Here is a 24,725-nt window from a genome sequence, read left to right as displayed (position 1 = left end):
TCGCTCTAAAATGAGTCATCTTGGCCTCTGGTATAGGAGAACCTTTCAGATCCGCAGCTTCCTGCTCCCCACCCCCTCTCCCACGCCAGTCTCCAATGCGTCTCCTCATGGGCTGTATGATTCATTAGCAAGGATACAAATGATTTTTGGCAGGTTTTCAGAATACCAGGGAAGGTGGTTACTCGGCAGCAGATAGGCTGCATGTTCTTGCAAATCAGCCCTGACTTTCTGTAATGTGTGTTTTCGATGACCAATTCTCTTTTCAACAGCATGTTGGCCCAGAACAGGAGATCTGACACCGTAAAGACTGGATTCACTCACTCCTAATGTGTCCTTGGGTGATTTATTTAACGACAGTGCCTTACATTCCCTCAATTGTCCCAGTAGTTAATAGTTTAAGGTAGGGTATTTTTCGGGACAAAATTGCTCCAGCATCTAATAGGACAGCATACAGTATTCGTCAGGACCAAATGAGGTAAAAGATGTAAAAACGCTAACAACGTAAGCACCTATAATATACACTTATTATCATGGTACAGGTAATATTGCAAACAGCTTAAGAAAATTGAATTACTTTTATTAAAAACCGAACGGCTTTTACTTACTTATGAGAATTATGCATTAAAGCCTTTTGCAAAATAAAAGGAAATTACTTTCTATCGAGCTGTATTAAAATACTTTCAATACAGCTTACACCTTCGTTTGCAGAAGACCATTGAATGTTCTCATACACACAGCTTGCAGGGGAACCAATTCATCATTGTCTTTTTAATGACAAAGGTAAGTTTTTCTCCCATGGAAAGAACAACTGCTGACTTTTCTGAGCTATTGATCTAAAAGCTGCAGTCTCTCTCTCTCTCTCTCCCTCCCTCCCTCCCTCCCTCCCTCTCTCCCCACAAACACATGCACACACTGCACCCTGTATATGTGAATATTTCTCAACCTAAGTTAGAAAACTTTCTTCCCTGTTACCAGTATTCTAACAGAATTCATTACATGTCTAAATGTCATCAAAGTGTACTTTTTTTCCTTAAAGCATAAAGACTAGACCCCACATTGTTACTACTTCCAACTGATATCAAGGTAAAAGCAGAAATCCTTTGACTTTTTAAAAATGCCCAGTAATGTGTTGTAATTTTGGAAAAGCAGAATAATGGGAGTTTCTTGTCCTAATATCTCTATCTAATAATATCCCAATGTGCTCTGCTACCATTTTGAATTCCATAAGCATCCCTAAAATGTTTGGCAACTTTATTATTATATTCCCTTAGTCAACACATCAACCATCTCACCCTGTGTCTTGACATTTTCTTTTTTAAAAATTTATTTATTTATTTATTTATTTAATGTATGTAAGTACACCAGAAGAGGGCATCAGACCTCATTACAGATGGTTGCAAGCCACCGTGTGGTTGCTAGGAATTGAACTCAGGATCTCTAGAAGAACACTGCTCTTAACCACTGAACTATCTCTCCAGCCTGATTTCTTTCTTTTCTTTCTTTTTTTTCTTTTTTTTTTTTCTTTGCCAACAGTATTACTGCCAGTGAAGGGACCAGAGTGCTATGATGATCTTATGTGGTACTTAATAACAAAAAAAACACAGTTTTGGGTTAAGCTAATGTGACCCCTTAAAGACTTTAATGCATATATACTCAATATATACTGAATGCTATTTATTCAAGTGCAGAAATGCTGCAAATGAGAGTTCTATTCATGCTGAAATAGGAAGCTGGAGGGTACTAGCTGAGAGGAAGGCTAGGTTTTTGAATCTGGAATACTGTTTTCCATCCTCAGCATCATTGAGATGTCGGAGAGAATGCTGCAGAGTGATGCCCTATGTACTGCACTGTGCAGAGTCGCATCTCTGCTCCTGATCTCCTGGCTGCCAGGAGTAACCGGCCTCAAACAGCCCAGGATTAACGTGTCATCTGGTTTTGCCAGGAACACCTAGAGCTGCAGTCCATCCACACTGGTTGAGAATCTTTGAGCTGAAACAGGGTCCAAAGCTAGCTTGTTTTGCTAGTGTAACCTGACAAAACCTATTATCTAGAATGAAACTCACAGGAGGCCTCTATACATAATCTAAAATTCCACCTCATTAATACCCACAGGGAAATGACCCATTGATTCACCATGGACTCCTCACTGCTGCCCAGGGTCTCCGTCTCTTTCCATCAGATTACTGACAATCTAATAGGTAATAAGTAAATAGAGTGGGAAACCCTGAGCTTGAGAGAACAGCTTTCCGAGATGTCTTGCGCCTGCTGCCATGATGCTCCACAACATTCAAACAACAAAACCCCGAAGAAATGGCCTAGACTATGCCAGGGCCTAGCAAACACAGAAGTGGATGCTCACAGTCAGCTATTGGATGGATCACAGGGCCCCCAATGGAGGAGCTAGAGAAAGTACCCAAGGACCTAAAGGGAACTGCAACCCTATAGGTGGAAAAACAATATGAAATAACCAGTACCCTGGAGCTCTTGTCTCTACCTGCATATGTATCAAAAGATGGCCTAGTCGGCCATCACTGGAAAGAGAGGCCCATTGGTCATGCAAACTTTATATGCCCCAGTACAGGGGAATGCCAGGGCCAAAAAGTGGGAGTGGGTGGGTAGGGGGTGTGTGGGGGTGGAGGGTATGGGGGACTTTTGGGATAGCATTGGAAATGTAAATGAGGAAAATACCTAATTAAAAAAAAAGAAATGGCCATTATGACCATACTAACATGATACGGTCCTTATATACTTGGTTTCCTGCGCCAACTCGATTTGTAAATATCGACATTCTACTCCAGAAAGATACAGACCTTGAGGCAAGCTTTTGTGCCTCAACAACTTCATTGATAAGTAATTAATATTGGTATCTCCATAAAGAATAGAGGCCAGTTACGGTGTATGAAATGACGTAAGTTCTCAGGAAAGCATGCCGTGTCACTTTTGTGTGTGTGTGTGCGTTTTTTTTTTTAACTTGGAGAAAGGACAACTAGACAGCTCTATTTCTAGCAAAGCACACAGCCGCTTCAGAGAAGGACGTGGAGGCTTGTGGTAGAGAATAGTGTCATGTCCTTCGAAGGTCAACTGGAACGTGACCCAAACTTTCCCATCCATACCTTCCACGATCCACCTCCTGTGTTTGCCTGTCCCTTTCTCAGTGAACGGGAAAGATGCCCCCCCCTTCCCCTACTTCAACCCTATTCTTTTAAAACTAAAAATGGAACCGTATGGATTCTCAATTTACAGTTGACAAAAACGAATGGGCAATAAATATATACCATCCAGAGTGACTGCCGCCGCAGTGGCCCATTCTACATTCACAGGATCGATTCTGATCTGCATAATTGATTTGAGAAGAAGCAGTTAAACCATCTTTTGCATCACACACCTGCATACCAATAATGACCCCCAAAGCACATCAGTATCAGTGAGCACACGTGCACGAGCGCGCATGCACACACACACACACACACACACACATATGCACACACACATATGCACACACACACATGCACACACATAATGTGCATATGCACTGTTCCCACGTGTACTTCTGTATACACAAACACACACACACCTTAGCTCCCACTGTGTACTAAAGCATTCTGGTTGTTGCTTGTATAACTGGGTATAGCCCCCTCCCCAACACTCTATGGGTTGTAAGTCTTTTAATGTCTATACCCCTTAGTACTTCACTTAACAACTAGATTGGCTGGTGTTAGCACTTAAGCTAATCAATAGACATGCAAGAACCTGACTTCCTTAAGAGTCAGCTAGAGAATTTAAGGTACAAAAGAAGAAGAAAAAAAATGAGCTTTACATGAAAATGAGATAATCTACAGAAACCAAGTGCGGGGTGGGAATATGGCTTAGTCAGTAGAGTGTTTGCCTCACATGCGTGAGGCCATGGTTTTCATTGCTAACCCCAAGTAAATCCCCAAAGAACAAACAAACAAGCCTCAAAAGAACACAAGAAACACATGGCCACACTGGACAAATTCTTGTGAAAGTCACCCAAGAGCAAGCTATGTTCAGGCAGAAAGAACTTTGTTACATTTTCAGGTGACTCCAGATAAGTTTTGAATTAATTTAAATTAGATTACTGCCAAAGGAGACAATAACGCTGTGTGCTTTTAAATCCCCAGGATGTGTAAAACTACTAAATATGAACTTTTTTTTTCTGATTAAAGCAAAGGTGAGAATAACTTCAGAATTCAAAAGAGTAAAGCGCTCTGAAGCATCTGCAGTGAATTAAGCATGTGTGGCTGTCAGAGCCAAGAATATTCATGCTATTCCTTGTACTTTGTTTTTATATATTAAGAGCAATATATGGGGGGGGGGGCTGGAGAGATAGATGAGTCTGTAACATTCTTGCCAAGCAAGATGGAGGATCTGAGTTTGATCCACCCTCTCGCCCTGAATCCACATACAGAAGCTGGGTGTGTTGATAAACACTTGTCACCCCAGCACTGGGGGCATAGAGACAGGTTGAACACTGGGGCTTTATCAGCCAGGAAGCCTATCTTCATCAGCAACTCCCAGGCCAGGGACAGCCTGGAGACAGAGTGACACCTGAGGTTGTGCTCTGGCCTCCATATGCATGCATACACCCGCACGTATGAGTCCCCTCCCATTATTATGCACACACATAGAGCAGTCTATGTGATACACGTTCAAAATAAATAAATGGAGACTTGTATCTACTTTCATAGAGTCTCAGACCCACACATTGCCTAGGCTTGTGTATTTATAAAGTTTTATGACAAAATGGAATCTTTCGAATGTGTCATCAATGTCCAGACTTAGACCTTAGGCAGTTCCACCCTGGGGCTTTTCTCCTCATCATGAGTCTACCTCAAAGGTATGAATAATGCTGAACTTTTACAGCTCCATTCGTTTTCTTAATGGAATGAAAATCACCTATGCTTTGAAACAACATGTTATTAAGCTTTGTGTTTTAAAATCCCCAAACTCACAGTTAGACTATGCTGTTATAAGTCAAAAAATTTCCCCTAAAAGTTCTATTTCTATGAACTATATTTCTTGTATTGCTGTAGTTCCTTCTCATTGCTGTGCATTATGTTACTGTGAACTATGCTGCCTCATGTCGGTTCTTTCAGGTTGCAAACAGTCCTTTGCTGTTGTAAGGGATGCGTATGCCTCTCTGGGTAGGGTTGCCGAGTCTGCACCCAAGTGGGGTGTTTGTCCTTTTGATGGGAAATGAAGACTATTAGCATCTGTTTATCATTTCTTGTAATACTCAAAGGTTTTTCTTTTGAGACTGTTCCTCATGGGTAAGCCATTCCTGGAAACACTTGCTTCCTAATAGAACTAGTGGCGTGTGGGATATGCTGAAGTTCAAGTGGACGAGCTCATGGCTGGTTGTTCTTTACCAATTAGTCGCTCACGTTGTTTTCTCATAAGTAGTATGGTGGGACTTCTGGAGACCCACATGCTCCTGATCCTTTGGCCTCTTTGGACCCTGTCCAGTTTGTCCATTCATTGCTTATAAAGTACTACCTACTTATAATTCTGATGTTTCTTAAATTTGAGTATCAATTTGCATGGCTTCTGGCCAAGGCTCAAACCACTTTTCTAGTGTGCTTCCTAACCTAATGGGAGGTGTTTTATTTTTCTTCATTTAAGATGCTTTCCATAGTCAGGACACTGATGATAGCTTGGTTTACACTTCTCTTGTAGCATTCCTTCATGCATATATTCATACATTTCTTTCATCTTTAAATGTGTTCTTTCACATGTCCTACATGATTCCAAACATTCCAACAAACTTTTGTGTGCCCCTAGAGGCGTCCGTGGCTCATTTGTTTCTTGTCTATGAACTTTATAGGTTTTGCACTTTCCCCTCCGCTGTATAGCATCTTTTAGAAACTATAGATTCTTTGTGTTTTGCGGTACTTGAACTCAGGGCTTTGTACACACTAGGCAAGCACCCTGCTATTGAACTACATGCCTACTCCTCTTTCTGCTTTAATTCGAGTTAGGGACTTAGTACCTTAACTAGGCTTCCTTGAGTTCCCTTCCTAGCCCAGCTTGGGCTTTGACCTTGAGATCTTTATGCAGCATCCCCCCCCCACTCCCCGAGTTCCCAGGATGCTGGGTATGTACCACTAATCCCACAAACTTTCTTAATTTTAACATAGGTAAATTTATACATCTTTCTACTCATGCTAAAAAAATTTTTTTTAAAAAACAAGCCTTTTGATCTTAACATTTTATTTTATAATTTCTACCATGTCTTCCTTCTCTGTTTCTACAATCTCCTATCTATTTTTTTTCCAGTTTTTATTGAGCTTGCCAGACTTGTGGAGATATAGTGCGTACATGAGAGGCATATATCTAGAGAATCTAGGTCGGTTTATTTACTTACTTGAAGACAGAGTTTCCCACAGCTCAGGCTAGTTTTGAACTCACTGCATAGCTGAGGATGACCCTGACCTCCCGATCATCCTACACCTTCCTGCTGAGCAGTAGGATTACAGGCACCTGCCACTGTGCATGGCTTAGATCCTCGTTTTGATGTTGTGTTTATTTGTTGTGTCTATTGATTTGAAGAGAACTGTCAGCGCTGTGCTCACTGGAATGTGGCATTTTCTCTCCTGGCAGATGACTGTGATGAGCCCCTGGTGTCTGCCTTGCCTCAGGCATCCTTCAGCAGTTCTTCTGAGCTATCCAGCAGTCACGGTCCTGGATTCGCAAGGCTGAATCGAAGAGACGGTAAGTCTGCTCTCCCACAACCCTTTGGCTCTCAATGAATCTTGTGAATTTTCTATTTTCTTAATCAAATCATTGCAAGTGATATGCTGTGAAAAGAAGTAAATGTTGAAACAGGCCAATGGTGATAACAAAGTTTATGACATCTGGCTTCCATTCAGGAAAGGCAAAGAACTACACCCTATCTGAAAACTTTATATTATCGTTTTTAACAACCAAAGAATTTAGTTTCTTCAATCTGATAAATTTTTTATGTATCTTATAAAGTAAAAATTTTTGCAGTGATTTGCAATCATTATGAATACAGAAATGATGGGAACTTAATTGCCTTCCTATTTCAAGTTAAAGAAGTCTGCAAGAAGTAATTTTAAAGCACACTACATACTTAAAAATAGTAATCCCTCTGTTTGTATAATTCTTGATGTGGTTGGCATGGTGTTCTCTGCTGTTGAGGATCAAGAGCTTCAGAAAGCTTTTCTGGCCCTTGAGGAATACTCAGTTTCAGTTGTTTATCATCTCTTAGGTAGGTTGGGCTCAATGGCTTGCATATGATTCCAGGGAAAGGGAAGGCAAAGATAATTCACTTGCAGGAGATATGAGAGAGTGCCATAGCAAACAATCGTGTGCTAAACGACAGTGTCACTCTGGTTACGTTCTTTAATATAGAGAGGGAAGAGACATTAGCACAAACATTGGAGGGACACGCTGACAAATGGGAAGCCATTTTAACAGATAGCCACACAGACTCCAAACAATTCATATTTTCAAAAGCCATGTGTTATGTCCTCTTCCACCACACTGCAAAATCTACTCCTTGCTGTTAACATTCTTGATGTTGTTGGTATTCTTGCTGCTTGAGTTTGAGTATATGGAACTTTGAACACACACACACACACACACACACACACACACACACACACAGAGAGAGAGAGAGAGAGAGAGAGAGAGAGAGAGAGAGAATGGCAAGAATGCTGATATGCATTATATATTACTCAGTTCCAATGACTATTGAGACATTTGCATGACCCTTTGGTATGGTTTTGAGCTTTTTGACATGGTTCAAGTGTCATATTAGAGTATTTGAGGTATGTTCTTTGGTGGTTTTAAGAGTGAAATTATCAGTGGAGAAGAACAGCAAGATCTTTGTTCCCAGGGGGAGACATGGGGCCCTTGGTGCTAACCATGCTTCTTTGTTCTATAAGCAAATTGTAGTCTGAGATTTTGGTCACTGTCACTTCCTATTTGCCACTCTGGATCTCTGATTGTGTAGGCACTTGGCTTTTTTTTTTTTTTTTTTCTTTTGCCCTCTGAGAAACATTCTAGACCCGTGGTTCTAAACCTGTGGTTTAAGAATCCTTTGGGGGTTGCATATCAGATATCTTGCATATCAGATATTATTGTTCATAACAGTAGCAAAATTACAGTTATGAAGTAGCAACAAAGATAATTTTATGGTCGGGGGTTACCATGGGTGGAAGCATTAGGAAGTCTGAGAACCACTGTTCTAGATCCTGCACCAAGGCCCTCTTAGCAGGGATACCATTTCTACAACACTTTGACTTGAAAGCAAGGTCTCTACCATGTGGTTTTAAAAGTAAAGTGGAGTTTAACACTTACTGCCCTTTCCTTAAATCTTCAAAGCACTCACAGAATGGGGTCCACCAAAGAGAAACAAAATTTAATTTATCTATGGAGCTTTATTTCATTTTTGAGGCCCAATAAATCACAGAATTATATTTTATTAATTGGATGCAATCATAGTTTTCATTAATTTATATACTCAACAGGAGTCTCCATCGGTGGGACTCATTTTCATTCTTAATTTGTTTCTATGGCTCTTGCTGAAACACAATATCAAACTTCATGAATCTCATTTGCATGTTAATGAAACCAAGAAACAAAACAGGATCATTTTAATTATCTCTTGCTGGTTGTCAACCTACTTGATTACATTTTTCTTTTTTTATTTAGATTTGCTTTTTTTCTCTATTAATTACATGAAGTGTTCATAAAGGAATGTCAGATTTTGAGTGATTTATTAAAGGCTATATATTACTTATTTTAGTCAAATGCTCCTTCTAGTATGTAGCTCAGGTTGAAAGAGATGTTCAGCCAAGCCGCTGAAATGAAACCAATAGTTTCTTTGACAGACATAAAGAAGTCTTTTCTGAGGAATCAGAAAAACTGGTCAGGCCAGGAATGAGAAACAGCCCATGTAGTGCCCTGCTGTGGGTGAGAAATACCATGGATTTTGCTGACTAAATAAGTAGGATCCTGGCTGGAGAGTCTGAGCTGAATTGTCTCCTCTGAAATAATACACAGCAGTCCTTACATTGGTACCCTTGAGTGTGATTTACTTCATCTGGCCATAACGTTTCACAAGATGGGTCCTTTGCAAACCAACAGACTTGTGAATATAGCCAAAGCAGCAAGTCGTGAGTCCAATGATTGTATAGAGCGAAAATAAAGTATTTCAGCACAGGGATGTCAAATGTTGAAGTATGCCGATTGCTTCATGATTGAGTCTGTAAGATCAGAAGGTTTTCTGTTGCTAAAAGAATAATAGGTGTTTTTGCCTGTTCATTGTTAGTTTCCTTACCACAGTGGAGTCTTTCTACGCTAAATAAGCAACATTTTCTCACCGCTGTAGGATTTGTTGTTAAAAGTCAGACATCTGTATGTAGAGAAATTATTTACCTGGTGAACTGACAGAGGTAACTCCCATTCTCTGTTTACTCTGAGATGGATTATTCTAAAACCCCTGGCAGAATTGTGTGGCTATTCTTTCTGCCCTAAATCATTGTACTTATCCTCATACAACTTACAGTCCTTAAGTAAAGACACCCAAGTTCTATTTTCCAGGTATTCAGGACACACATCCTTACTTAAAAAGATGGGTCCCCTGAGATATTATCCAAGTAGCCACTGCTTCTTGTTAAAGATGCTACATAGAATTCTTTATATTTATTTTATTCTAAAATAATAATATTAATATCTTTAATAGTCAATGCCTTAGATGGCAGTTGATAAATGAGAAGTGAATTATGTGAGAGTTGAATAATTTGAAACCTAAGGGAAGGGGTGCCTCAGCACAGATGGTGTGAGTCTGGAATGCACCTGAGGTCTGTGGCTAGAGATGAGGCTCATGAACTACAATGGCTGAGTTTGCATTCTTAGGGGAAGCTTGTAGAGATACATAGAATAAAAGATATTGTCATATTTTCCTCTGTACCAACTTCTTCCCCATCACTCCAGATTCTCACGTGCCAAGAAAGGCTTTGACATACGGAGCTGTAAGAATTTCACACCTTCAGACTCATCTAGGCTCTGCCACATGGCATCTTATTGGCTATGGTTAATTTTCTGCCCCGTGTTTTAATTATCTCTAGCCCTTCCCTCTCCTCCTCCTATCTTCTCTTATTCTCCCTTTCTTTCCTCTCCCTTCCCTTTCTCCTTCCCTCACCTATGTCTGTCTATGTCTGTCTTCCTTTCACTCCTTTCTTCTCCCCCCTCTCCCCTCCCATTCCCTTCCCTTGGAATTCAGACTTAACAGCTCATAATGCTGAGATACAAGCACTTAAACTCAAATAAACCCCTGAAGGGTTTGGTCACAAGTTACCTTAGAGCCACGGGACACAAGCTTCCCAGACATCTGAACTTTAGCTGTCCACCCAGTGTCTCTTTAACTTTCTCTGGAGGATAATAGACTTTTAGGTGAAGAGCAACTATGATTAGACACTCTGAGATTGATTCAGTATCCTTGGGCTTAAATCACAACCACTTCTTACTCATTTAAGGATGGGAAAGATATTTAGCCTCTGTCCTTTAATCTCCCACAGGAGGAATAGGGTTAACAGTGTCACAGTACTCGTGAGATGACATCGTTGGCCTCGTTGAAAATGATGGCAGTGCAGAAGTGTGGCCAAATGGATTTCAGAAACATAGGCTGGAGCCATGCCAACCAGTTTCAAGGCAGAGTCCATCGATTAACCCCATTAAACAAACTTAACAAGACCAAATATATGCACCAGTGTACACAAAATAATCTCAGGGGATACAGGTGTGCACCTAAGTCTTCTAGGAGGGACCAACTTGTTCCTGGTTAATTGTAAAGTAGTGTCAGAGAATCAGAGTTATATTTTGTATGTTCTTTACGAGATTGTAGTAAAGATAGAACATTCTTTCCTGTGCATCGATGGTCAGAGTCAGCCAGCTTGGTGATATGATGGCTTAATTTAGAATAGTTTTGCATTTAAAAGAAAAAAAAGAAATTGAAATTGGTTTATAAATTAAAAACAATCCTTACTAAGAGATTCACACTTTGATAGTGGCTTGGAGAATGAAGTTCAAAATTAATTTTATGGTTTATGTGTATCACTTACGCTTATAGATTATATTTTACATACTGGCCTTGAGAAGGTGAAATAAAAATGAGTGAAGATTTACATCTTTTATATCTTGATATGCCCATATCCTTTATTCATTAAAGCAAAGGAAAAAATTGCTACCCATTTATTCATTCATATATATATATATATATATATATATATGAATATATATATATATATCACTTCTATTCTTGTATCAACATTGGAGATGACTTTGAACATCGGAGATGACTGTCTTGTGACCATTTGGTTTCCTGCACACTTTATATACTGCTGACTTTTCCGGGTCTCCTTCTGTAAGGACATTCTCCCCTCTCCCCATTCTGGTACCCCTTTTTTCTTTTCTTCCAATGCCCTTGTCTGCCTAGAGGCACACATTCTATAGCTCTAAATCAACCCCATAATTCCATCTGAACAGATGTGTCAAGTCGCCAATCATAAGTAATTTATGGTAATACAAAGCTCTGGCTTGGGAATCCAGAACACTATACCATAGTAGTAAATCCTGGGTGGCCTTGGGGAATGACATCAGCTCTCTCTTTTCCACCTATAAATGCATGAGATTGGATTTGAGGGTCTCCATATTCTAAAACAATGTGCATGTTGTATGCTTGGGGTAAGTGGATGCATTTGTTCACGTATGTGGACACATGTGTATTTGTGTGCATGTGTGAGTACCTAGTGTGGAGGTCCGAGGCCAATATCAGATATCTTTCTCAAACAGTCTCCAGTTTATTTTTTTCTAAGAAAATGTCTCCACTGTTAGCTGGAGATAGCAGATTTGGCAAGGCTGACTGTTCAGTAAACCCAGACATCCTCTAGTCTCTGTCTTCCAGCCTTGGGATTATAGATGTGTGCTACTGCAGCTGGAGTCTTACATAAGTCCTGAGGATCCTGACTCAAGTCTGCATGCAGGGAAGTACTTTGGGAACGGAGCCATTTCTCCAGCCCCAAGTGTACCTTTTGGGCAATACATGTCCTTGTCATAATTCACTTAAAAATAGAAATCTTTGAAACACAGTTAAGGTAAGGAGAATTCTTTAAATCAGAGTGCCCTTCTAAGTCCCTTCAAACTAGGAGACACAGAATTTTCCTGGCTTAAAAGATGCCTTGAAGCCGGGCGATGGTGGTGCACGCCTTTAATCCCAGCACTTGGGAGGCAGAGGCAGGTGGATTTCTGAGTTCGAGGCCAGCCTGGTCTACAAAGTGAGTTCCAGAACAGCCAGAACTACACAGAGAAACCCTGTCTGGAAAAAAAAAAACCAAAAACAAAAAACAAAAATCAAAGAAACCAAAAGATGCCTTGAACTTTCATAAGATGAAGAAATTAGGATATAAATATGATCCCACTCAAACCAATATGATGCCTCCAATTTGTTCAATCAAAATAAATTTGTGAAATTAACAATAATCACCAGTATATAACTTGCATTCTTTTAGTGCATGTCTGAATCTTTATTTCTGTCCCCTTAATTGTGTGTTTCTGTGTGTGTATGTGTGGGTTGGTGCACATACACAGGTGCCCACAGAAATTAGAAGAAGACATCAGATTCCTTAGACCTACAATTACCACCAGCTGTGAGTTACCTAATGTGGGTGCTGGCAACTGAACTCTGGTCCTCTGTACAGGCAACAAGAGTGCTCTTCATCACTCCAGCCCATCTGCCTTTGTCAGTAGTGAGTAGCAGCATTTTATGTGGATGGATATCAGGTTGGATTCTCTCAGAAGCACAGCTGTACCCAATGACTGAGGTGCAAGGGATGTATGTGTCAGGGTGTAAGCATGAGGAGAAACTGGTGAGCTTGTGGGCAGAACAGGGGCAGAGTGGGTTAGAAGTCCATAGATGTCAAGAGAAGACACCTCCACAGCCCAGACTTTCTTGACAGATTTACCCCCAAATCACTGGTACCAACTCTAGCAGGTGTCTGGTTTGGGGAAATAATTAATTTAGAAAAGTTAAGGTTTTCTTAGGCTGCTGTTAGAAAATAGCACAGATCAAGTGGATCAAACAGCAGGCATCTATTTCCCCTAATTCTAAGGTTTGGAAGTGCAAGACCAAAGAGAGAGTTGATTTGTTAGATCTTGAGGGCATTGCTTCTGACTTTCTATTGGTTGCCTTCCATTTGCCTTTTAAGGTGCTTCCTGGATGCAAGCACATGGGAAGAGCACCATCTCTCCATCTTCTGCTAGTTATGAGGGTACCAACCACATGATGAGTGCCCACTCTCTATTCTCATCTGCATCTCCTAAAGACTTCATCTCTAACTGCTATCACCTTGATGGTTAGGGCCTCACAACATGGATTTAGTGGCAGTTCTAGAAGCTAGAGGACCAAACAGAAATTGCAGTTTGATCTGAGAAAAACCCAGTGAGCCCTTCTTTATGGGCAGCATTCCTGGAGAGACAGGAAATGCTCTCCAGTGTCTCAGCCACTTTTCATACCCAATATTGAAGTATTAAACACATGAAGGAGTTGTTAAAAAATATACAAGTAGAAATGAAAATTGTAGGGGGCTTATTGTTATGATATCTCTCTGTCTAGTTGTTTGATGTACAAGCTAGGAAAATATTATTGAAATTACAGAGGGTTGACATAGAAAATGAATAAATTTAGCAAAATAGGCAATTGTGATTTCTATTTATACAGTGTCTCCAACAACTGTCGAACACACATTCTTATCAAGTACACCTAGGCTATTTACCTAATTTTATGTGGTGTCAGAAAGAATAGTGTTCTAATAAATCTCAGAGGGTTGAAATCATGGAGAATAAGTGCCTGGCTACAGTGGAATTAGCTGGAAATCATTAATTAAAAAATACTTAAAATCCAGAAAGGTGTGGAATTTAATTACTGCACTCCTCAAACAGTAATCTCAATGGAGATTAGCAATCATTCTTGCTCAAGGATGACAAACACTGTAAGTCAAACTTGTGAGGTGCCACTTAGACAAAAACTGACATCCTTAACTGCAAACGTCACAGAAGAAAGAAGGCTAAATATGAAGAACCCATCCAAGTAGCCTTGTGAAGAAATTAGAACAAAAACATCTAACAGATATGCTAGAGAGACAGCTCAGGGGCAAGGAACACTTATTGCTCTTCTAGAGGACCTGAGTTTGGTTCCCAGCACCCACAGTTGGTAATTCATGACCACCCGTGACTCCAGCTCCCGGAAATCCAGCGCCCTCCTCTGGCCTCCTCATGCATTCACACACAAACAAAAACTAAAATAAATTGAGAAATTTAGAAAAGTAAATAGTTTTATGAAACTGCGTTCAAAAAAACTACAGAAAAAGAAATCTTCTGTCTCATGAAGAGAATAGAGCCATAATTAAAATGTTCCAAGAAAGAGAACTCCAGGCTAACAAGTGTTCAAATGGGAATTCTTCCAAACACATTTAAGACAGATCTGACATTCTCTCTCAGAGAGAGGAAAAAAGTCGAAATCCTCCTAACTCGTCCTGTAAGGCCGGCGTAACCTTGGTACCCAGCCCTGTCAAGGACAAACAAGAAAGGAAAATTAAAAACCACTCTTGCTCATGAATATAAATGCAAAATATTCTAAACAAAATATTAGCATACATGTGTGAAGGGACTCAGCCTCAGCTTCGGAATGAGAATGTCCTCTGAAAGCTTGGTGGGTTGCAAAGCTAAAAAAAAAAAAAAAAACAGTTGAAGGAAGTAGTGGCTCTGGCCTTGTGTGGACAATGTGACCATCCTTCCTCTGAGAGGAGGGGAGCCCAAACTGGGGGGAGGGGGAGTCTCGTTCACTCCTATTAAAGACAGTTACAATTAAAGATATGCATTGGCATATTAGATAACCCCACGTCTCTCCAGCCCTTAGGCCGCATTACTTTCTCTAGTGAATGTTGCAGTGGTCAAGTCCAGCTTCCTACAGATGTAAGAGGGAGTTGTCTAGGCTGGGCCACTCAGCTGTAGCTTTTTGAACATGATTTCCCTGATGGTGAGGGATCCTCCTTCCCTGGGAATCTCCTGGCATGACAGATTGTACTGGTTCTGGAGGAAGAGAGGCGACTCTCCACAGGAAGGGTATCAATAACCATTGGAGGACGTGAATTTTGGGGGCTGTGAAAGTAAGGATGGAATTGGATCCACCGAGGCTGTTCAGGACTGTGTGTAGGACTGAGCATCAGGACCTAACTTTTGTCCCGGTTGAAAGCTCAGCTTTGTTTGGGTTTCCCTTACTTGATACCCTTCTACCTTTTGAACTTGTTCTACGAACGGTGTAGTTCAGACTTGTGCCTTCATGCCATGCCTCATCCTTCAATAAAATAGCACAAAATAGGGGCTACAGAGATGGGTGAGCAGTTAAGAACACATAGTACTCTTATAGAGGATTTGAGATCAGTTCTCAGAGACCAGAGTAGGTGACTCATAGCTGCTCGCAATCCTGGCACCGGGGTAGTCAACATTTTCTTCTGGCTTTCATGGACACAATACACATGCGCACAAACCCACACATAGACATATATGAGTACACACAATTAAAATTAAACAAATGGGACAATATATTTACTCCTGCTCAGAAGAAGTAAATCAATAGTAATTTATCCCACGTCAAAGGACTGATGTACAAATTGTGCCCTCTTAAGTGTTAGACATATTTAAGCAACATATGTCTAATAGCAGGTTATTATAGGAAGAATTTTACGGTGGAGAAAACCGACAAACTCAAACTTATGCAGATGACCAACTTTAACACTGATCATGCTAAGCTACATTGATGAAATGCAGGCCTGATTTGAAGTGATGAGGATAGAAATTTTTTATCGCTATGGTTTATCTCCTGGAAAACTTCTCTGAAAATTGTTATGCAGACCTAAAGTGGAGATCATTCTAGCTGCATGGTTATCCTAAAAGCTATCAAGGAAAACCCCAAAGAATGAAGCTTGAAAACTGGCATAACTACATAAACCCAGGGAAACAAGGTGACCAACTTGCACCATGAATACCCCAGTGGGGCTTTGAAATAGAGGTAGATGCTCGCAGCCAACCATTGGACTGAGTGTGGGGTCCCCAATGGAGAAGTTAGAGAAAGGACTGAAGGAGCTGAAGGGGTTTGCAACCCCATAGGAAGAACAACAATATCATGGAGAGACCCATGGCTCCAGCTGCATATGTAACAGAGGATGGCCTTGTCAATCATCAATGGGAGGAGAGGCCCTGGCCCTAGTGTAGGGGAATACAAAGGTAGGGAGGTGGGAGTGGGCAGGTAAGGGGGGAACACCCTCATAGAAGCAGGGGATGGGGGGGATGGGATTGGGGGCCTACAGGGAAGAAACCTGGAAAGGGGATAACATTTGAAATGTAAATAAAGAAAATATCAAATTAAAAAAAGAGAAAAGAGGGTATTAGGTAAAAACTAAAGAAATTTAAAGAAAATATCAATGTACAATGTAGCTAATAATAATAGTAATACCAACAATAATTCATCAATACTGAGTTAGTACTTGACACAAACCATACTCATGAGAAGATGTTAATGAAAAAAGAAATCTGTTTATAAAAGCCATATTGAGAATCCACCTATAATCTTTTAGCCTTTCTGGAATTCTGAAACCATATTAAGATAAATAATCATTTAAAATATGTTCCAATATTTTGGCATTATCAATACAGAATGTGACGTGGACCTGTGCTTATAAATACCAAGAATATGTGTGTAAGGTAGAAACAGATTTAAGGCTGGGACAAGGGAATGAAAAGTGCAATAAAATAATAAGTGTGGACTTAGTATCATTTTGTAGTTAGTAAATCTGGATGCCCCAGTATAGGGGAATGCTAAGGTGGTGAGGCAGAAGTGGGTGGGTGGGGGAGCACCCTCATAGAAGCAGGGGGAGGGGGGAGGGGATGGGGGTTTGCAGAGGGGAGTTCAGGAAAGGGAATAACATTTGAAAGGTAAATAAATAAAATATCTAATAAAAGAAAAAGATTGGTATGTAGGCATTCAGAAAGTCATCAAAAGGATGCTTTTGAAATTCATGCCAGGGACTCAGTGAAAAACTCCTTTAATTCTATTCCCAATGAATAGTGTTTTAAAAGTAGCATTTTTATTGGTACAGAAATGACAGCTTTCGTTATGACACTCTCTTTTCATTCTGCAGTGTTGAGAATTGAATGTAGGGTCTAAGGTATGGCAGGCACATGCTCTGCCACCGAGCCTGAGTCCTGCTCTTATTACCACATTTGCATAGATGCATGCATGCAATACTCTTTGAACATCCCCCGCCCCCATCCCCCAGATTGTCTCCCTTCTTGCTGGCTCTCAACCTGTGGGCTGCAACCCCTTTGAGGGTTGAATGACCCTTTCATGGGGATCACATATCAGATAACCTATATATCTGATATTTACATTATGATTATAACAGCAAAATTACAGTTATGAAGTAGCAATGAAAATCATATTATGGTTGAGGCATCATCACAACATGAGGAACTGTATTAAAGAGCTGCAGAATTAGAAGGTTGAGAACCACTGTCCTCAATAGTCCTATAGCCTATTTCTACTTCATGTTTCCTTTTAACAGTTAGATTCCAGATGTGAATAAAACATTGAGTATTTATCTTTCTAAATCTGTACTGTTTTGGTCAATACAATGTCCTCAAGGTCTCTCTATCTTCCCGTAAAGGTCACCTTTCACAAATAAATATTACTCCATTCTATGGACATTTACCTTCTTTCTTTACCCTTTTATTGCCGATGGGCATCAAGGCTGGTTTCATCTGAGTTGACTTTTGTAAATAGTGCTACAAAACACATGTGTGTGGCTGTCTCTGTGATACGCTGCCTTAGACTCCTTTGGGTACACACCTAGGAGATATATGGCTAGATAATAGGCTACTTCTTTTCCAAATAGTTGCCATGACCTTAAAAGGTGATTTGATTTCTAATTCACGTCATTTTGGTAGAACTGTAACTGGTCATGTAATTTGAGTCTTTTCCTCAGAAAAAATAAGCATGAAATCCCAGTGGAGACTTGTGTGCCTGCCTAAGACTTTCAGCCCCATCGTCATTGCTTGCATGGGTGTTTATGAATGTGGCCTTCTAAGCCTGGCTAAGGTTCTGCAATGGCTAGAGCTATTATATGTTGCTTTCAGGATGAAAGGAATAAAAATTAGCAAAGCTTCAAAGTTAAAGAGCAAGCGAATGTATTAGCATTTGCTCTCTGACTGGCCCATCTCTGCTTCATTTGTACGCCATGTCTTATGTTTATCAGAGTGGATCAGAGTGGATCTTCTGCTGTGTTTTAGATGGTATTAATGCTGATGAGGACAATCACATAAGGAGCGTGGTGATGCAGAAAACCATCAGTGAAACAGAAATGTAAGAAACCGATATTTAGAGCAAAGCCATAAATATAATCATTGACTGCAATTTTAGTACAAGTTAAAATAAACCATACACGAGACGGGCCATGTGGGTGGCTGAACCTTGTGGTTTTACACAGCACTTAAGAAAAGGGATGGATGAATCGGTAAAAGTTGCACACTATTAGACAAGCTAACTAATCCACTGTAAAACCATCAAAAATTGAGATAAAAATTCATGTAACATGAAATTAATCATGGTAAAATGTTAATTTTATGTTTATGTCATGCCAATTCTGGGGCACTTTAGAACAATCACAATGTTGTCTAATCACACCATTTATCATTATCAGGTTCCAAAAAAGAAACTCTTTTTTTTTTTTTTTGTAGATTTTTAAAAATCAGTCCCACCCATATATGTGTGTGTGTGTGTATGTGTGTGTATGTATGTGTGTGAGATTGTGTGTGTGATTGTGTATGCGTGTGAGTATGTGTATGTGTGTGATTATATATGTGTGAGTGTGTGTATGTGTGTAAAATTGTGTGTGTGTGTGTGTGTGAATACACATGGAAGGTGGATGCCAGAGGATAACTTGGTATGAGATAGGACTCCTTGTTTGCCCCTGCATATGCCAGGCTAACTTGTCTCTCCTGTCTCCACCTCACATCTTTGTAGGAGCTCTGCGATTACAGACACACACTACTACATCCTGCTGCATGTGGGCTCTAGGGATTTCAACTCAGGCCTCTACTCTTGGTCAGCAAGTGATTTATACACTATGCTGTCCCCCAAACCCCTAAAATATTTGGAATTGAGATTTTGTAGTTTAATTTTCTTGTTTATTTTTGTGTTTGAATTTTTCCTTGTGGTTTCATTTTCAAATTAAAACTGATCTTTAACATTTGTAATGGCCTATTTTGAGCTAGTATTCCTCAGCTTCTGTGTTAATAGGTAAAACACTCTCTTCCTAACATGTCTGCCTTTCCTTTCAGTATCATTTCCAGAAATTATATATTTAGTGTGTACCCTAATATAGGTTTGGTTAACTCTGTGCATTTTTATTTATTTAAACATGTAGATTGTATTTATCTATCCACCCACCCCTCCCCCAGTGCACAAGGCTGTTGCATGTGCCCATGTGCCCTTGCTGTTGCATGGATGAGGGGGTCAGAGGGTGACTTTTGGGAGTTGGTTCTCTCTTCCCACCAGGTGGTACCTGCAGTTCGAACTCAGGTGATCGGATTTGGCTGCAGGCACCTTCAGCTGCTGGAGCATCTCATTGTCCTGTCTCTTTTAAATCATGAAGGGAAAGGGGGGCTTATAACCCCCCCAATACACTGGTACATTCATCTGTGCTTAATTACGTATTTGCCTTATTGTGGTCTTTGTTCCTTCATTTAACTTTGCTTTACTGTTTATTCCTCTTTCTCTCCACAGATGGGATTTGTTTTTGTTAGAAAGGTCTATTAACAAAATCGACATTTATTTTTTAAATTGAGACTGTCATGATTTACAAAAGGACAATTTCACCAAACATAGATAGTTTGGCTGACTTTCTCTTTTCCTTGCTCCATTTCAAATTTGTCGTCCTATGAGTTGTTGGCCATTACAGTTTCTGTTTAGAGATTATCTGTGCCTATCGAGGGTCCCTCATACGTGACAGATCTCTTGTCTCTGCTCTTAATATTCTTTCTGTGCCCCAGCTTTGAATAGCTTGATTATAATATGTAGCAGTGTGGAACGTTCTGTGTTTATCCTTCCTGCTGTTTATTGAATTTCTTGAGTGTATCCATTCTCACATCATTTATTAGATCTGAAAAACAGGTTTTGGTCATTATTTCTTTAACTGCCCTTTCCCTTCCCTTCTTCTGCCTGCTCTCACACAAGGTTAAGCTTGATGGTGCCTCATAGATCTCTCAGGTTTCCTTCTTTATTTTCTTTCCATCACTCAGGTTTCGAGGGCACTAATTGACCCATCTTCATAGTTACACATCTGTGTGTTCAAATCTACTCTGAACTCCTCAACTGAATTCATTTCAGTTATAATTTGTGGTAACTTTTATGCCTTAAATTTTTATTTTATTTGTTAAAGTGTGTGTGTGTGTGTGTGTGTGTGTGTGTGTATACGTGCGCGCGTGTACAAGAGTGAAGATGTCCATGGCAGCCAGAGATGCAGGATCCCCTTGGAACTGGAGTTACATGCAGCTGCGAGCTGGGATGTTTGGAACTGGACTCTGGTCCTCTGTAACACTCTTAACCAATGAGTAGTCTCTCTCCAGTTTCCCCCTTTCCAACGGCATAGCTGTTTGTTTGTATTTTCCATGTGCTGAGTTAGCATTTCCTCTCTTTCTTCATTCTGTGTTCATGAGTTCCTTTTGGTCTTTGACCACAACTGATTTTAAGCTGTAGTGAGGTAGGCTTCCTGTTGGCTTCCTTAGAGACCATATCTCTTAGTTTCTCCTAGGGTTCTATTGTGTTGGTTACTTTTGTGTATCTGTCTCAGAAGCCCACCTGAAATCACATCCTGAAGGGAAAAGATGTATTTTGGCTCGTGTTTTCAAACCATGGTCATGTGGCCTTGTGTATTCGGGCAGAACTGGAAGCAGCTGGAGTGTGGTGGTGGTGGTGGTGGTGGTGGAGATTCCTCACCTCATAACAGGCAGGAAGTGGAAGATGATGGAGGGTCTAGGGATTGTGCATAACCTCCAAAGGCACACCTAAGGTGACACCTTTTCTCCAATTAGGCTTTACCATCCAGTATAGCACCACCAACTGGAAACCCAGCAATTAACAAAGATGCAAGCCTGTGAGAGACACGGCATGCTCACATTGCAAGACCTATTTTGTATTTCCTTGGATGCTTTGTATTTTAGGGATGGGGGTTGAGATAGCTGTTTAGCATTATTTTAACTCTAGAAATCAGCCGACTCCCATGCTCACAGAGTTTGCCATTTGCCTTCACTGTAAACAAAGTAAAGTTGGGCTTGTCTTTCCCCCCTCTTTTCTCTCTGTCTCGCTCTGTCTCTCTGTCAGTCCCTGCCTCTCTTTCCCTCTGCCCTCCTCATGTACCACAGGGTTTACCCATGAAACCCAGATGTCATCATCCTCCTGCCTCAGCCTCCCAAGTGCTGGGTTTACAGATTCCCACTTGCCTCCCTCATTTCCCATTCTCTTTGGTGGGTAGAATCTTTGAGTTCCATATTCTTTGAGGTTGACATCAGCCAGTGTTTTGACAGCTTTCCTCAAGCACTCTGGGAAACAAAATTGAAATGCGACAAAATAGAATCCTTTCCTAGTCTTTGCATATTGGCTCTGTGCTGGGTCACTCCCTTATCATGCACTTTCTATTCACAGACATAATCCTCCAAATTGTGTTTAGCTTAATCCCCCAAATGATGTCTCATGAAAGAGTAGAATATATGAGCCAAAGCTTTCAACTCTTTTCAAATAAAACTCTTACAGTGCAATTGTATTTTTTTCTAGATAAAGCCCAACATTTTTTTTAAAACAGCAATGTTATGATTATTTTCCATAATGGAGAAGAAAAATATGCATTTTAGAGCAAACCCCTCGAAAGTGGAATATGCACACCATTTGCAAAATTTTTTTATCAAAAGACATTGTCAACAACCATACATTTTAGTAGCACTGTATGTGGAAAAATCAATGCTGTGTAAATGTTAGCAGCCTCCTGGGTAGTCAGTGTAAGCACAACTTTGCTTTCTGAGGTTTAATCTTGCTTCTGTCTGTATATGATGGCTAAACAAGCATTGACCTCTTATCTGGCAGGCCTTCATGATCCACACCATAGGAAAACCCCCTTTTTTTTTCTTATGTGCTAAACCTTTTGATATGCTATACTGTCATTTTGAAAAAGGCTGTGGATCAGCAATAAGGCAATAGCTGGTAGATACGAGTAGCTTTGATTACTATTGGCAGAGAGCTACATATCCCTATGGTACAGTCTTATCAAACTGGCCAAGGAGGGGTACTGAGTAGAGTCTTTTTATGCGTCACATGAAGTGATTAGTAGATTCTGCATTTCCGTATCAAACTGTGGCCAGTTCTGGGAAAGGTGAGCATATACATTTCTGCAATGAAAGATGCTGTAAGACTGAATGGCAGAATGATTCTCTCAGTGGCCCCTGTGTGTGTGCAGGATGGGTGTGGGCAACAGGCATATACATAGGTACCCTGTTTGCCTTGTGTTCCTTGCCTTTCGCAGGCATTACGACTCACCTCGTGCTTAAAATGTAGGTTATCGCATAGTTTGGCAACAGGGTTTAACAGAATACCTTTTAAGCCTAAACTGTGAGAGAGCTGACAAGGGATAAAAGAGGCTAAAGGGATCTCTCTCTCTCTCTTTTTGTTGTCTTATTTCCTTTTCTCGCTGCTGTGTAAAGCACCCAATGAAAGCAACTTCAGGAAGGAAGGGTTTATTTTGGCTCTCAGTCTGAAGGTGCAGCCCCCAGTGGCAGGGAAGGCATGGTGGTAGGAGCAGTGTGAGGCAGCTGACCACAGGGTGTTCAGAGTAGGGCAGGAGAAAGGGGGAGAGAAGGGAGAGGGGAGAAAGAGGGAGAGAGGGAGAGAAACAGAAACACACACACAGAGAGAGAGAGAGAGAGAGAGAGAGAGAGAGCATACATTCAAGCATTCAGCCATTTCTGCTTTATTCCTTTTATTCAATTTGGACAATAGCCTATGGATGATGTCACTGGCGATTAGTTGAGTCTTTCCACCTCAATTAATTCAATCTAGAAACTCCCTCCCAGGCTCACCCAGAGGTTTACCTCCTAGGTGATTCTAGATCTTGTCAAGTTTAAAGAGTATATTAACCTATTAATAATTATTATTAGGGCTGGAGAGATGGCTCAGCGGTTAAGCACTGTCTGCTCTTCCAGAGGTCCTGAGTTCAATTCCCAGCAACCACATGGTGGCTCACAACCATCTGTAATGGGATCTGATGCTCTCCTCTGGTGTGTCTGAAGAGAGCAATGGTGTACTCATATACATAAAATAAATAAATAACTCTTTAAAAAAAGTAATACTAATAAAAATATTGCCCTAGCTAGAATGAGAATTTGGAATGGAAGGGGGAAGGCAGGTCATGAGCAAGCAAGAATGAAAACTAACTTGCCTTTTTTCCTTGTTTCAAACTGCGTGTACTGTAGAGTATTTCATGGAGCCCTTCCTTCATCTTTAGGTGCTTAGAAATGAACCATGTGTTTAGAGAATGATGCTGGGCAAGGAGTCTGCCAGTCTCAAGAACACAACAGCAACAACTCATCTGCTACTGAATGATGTAAATTATCATGTAGAAAGGGATCCACATCAACCCTAGATACAAAATGGGGATGTGTAGGAGCTACCTAGGGTAGCAGATATGAGCTGTAGGAACAAGAGGCGTACTAGGGAGAACTAAAAGTGCTAGGGATACAGCAGGGAGGAATAAAGATGCTGTAAGCTGAGGCCACAGTTGTGGACAAGATCTTATACTTGGGATGCATGCAAGACATCAGAATATCATGGTCAAATACATATTTTGCCCATGCTCTACTAGTTAATACAGAGAGGCATGGAAGATGCCTGATTATTGTGGTCATTTACTGCCCAGGCAGCTGACCAAGAAGCAGTCCCTTGTCCAGTGTTCCCAGAAGTCACCAGGGTCGATGGGAAGGAAGATGAATCCCTGCAGGCATTTTGAAGCTGAAGGTGACAGAAGTATAATTCTTAATTGATTGAGTCATCCATGAACTGGACCGAGTTCCTCCCGAAATGATTAGATTGATTTTCTACATGAGACAGAATAAGAGCGCAAGATAGAAAATTAGATTGAGTTAGGGGGAAAAATGCATTTTTCACACTCGAGGCTGTGACAGAGAGTCTCATAACTGTAATATGATTCTAGCTGCTTGGCTTAAGTAGCTTATCTCAGAGATATGGCCAGTAGCCTGCTGATGTGAGAAGGCCTACTGTGAGCAACTCTTCCCATCTCAGCTTCCCCAAGTAGAGTCTGGTGTGGAGGGAGTGCTGACACCACAGGAATTGACACATATTATCAAGCACAACCTTCCTACCCAGAGAACAGGTTATTAAACATTTCCCAGCATGCTACTGCTCCGGACTTCCCACTCATGAGCCAAAGTGAAATGATGTTGTGGAAAAGCTATTAGGATTTCCTTCAAAAATCAGACTGATGTAAAAATAAGAACCAAGTGTGATCTGTTTCTCATATGTCACTATGTGTTTTGCTTATGGAAAAATAAACCCTAGTATG

At 40.6% G+C, this 24,725-nt stretch overlaps 1 protein-coding gene across 1 annotated transcript in view; it reads left to right on the top strand.

The window, feature by feature from the left end:
• Positions 1-24,725, top strand: part of Cntnap4 (contactin associated protein family member 4) — a 289,760-nt gene that overhangs the window by 42,548 nt on the left and 222,487 nt on the right. The window contains exon 2 of the mRNA XM_021169778.2: positions 6,622-6,732. Coding sequence (XP_021025437.1) covers positions 6,622-6,732 — 111 coding nt within the window. The remainder of the gene's footprint in view (positions 1-6,621; positions 6,733-24,725) is intronic.

The sequence above is a fragment of the Mus caroli genome, unplaced genomic scaffold (assembly GCF_978045245.1).
Source record: "Mus caroli unplaced genomic scaffold, Mus_caroli_1 scaffold_10, whole genome shotgun sequence".
Lineage (NCBI taxonomy): Eukaryota > Metazoa > Chordata > Mammalia > Rodentia > Muridae > Mus > Mus caroli.
This window is presented reverse-complemented; position numbering and strand designations above follow the sequence as displayed.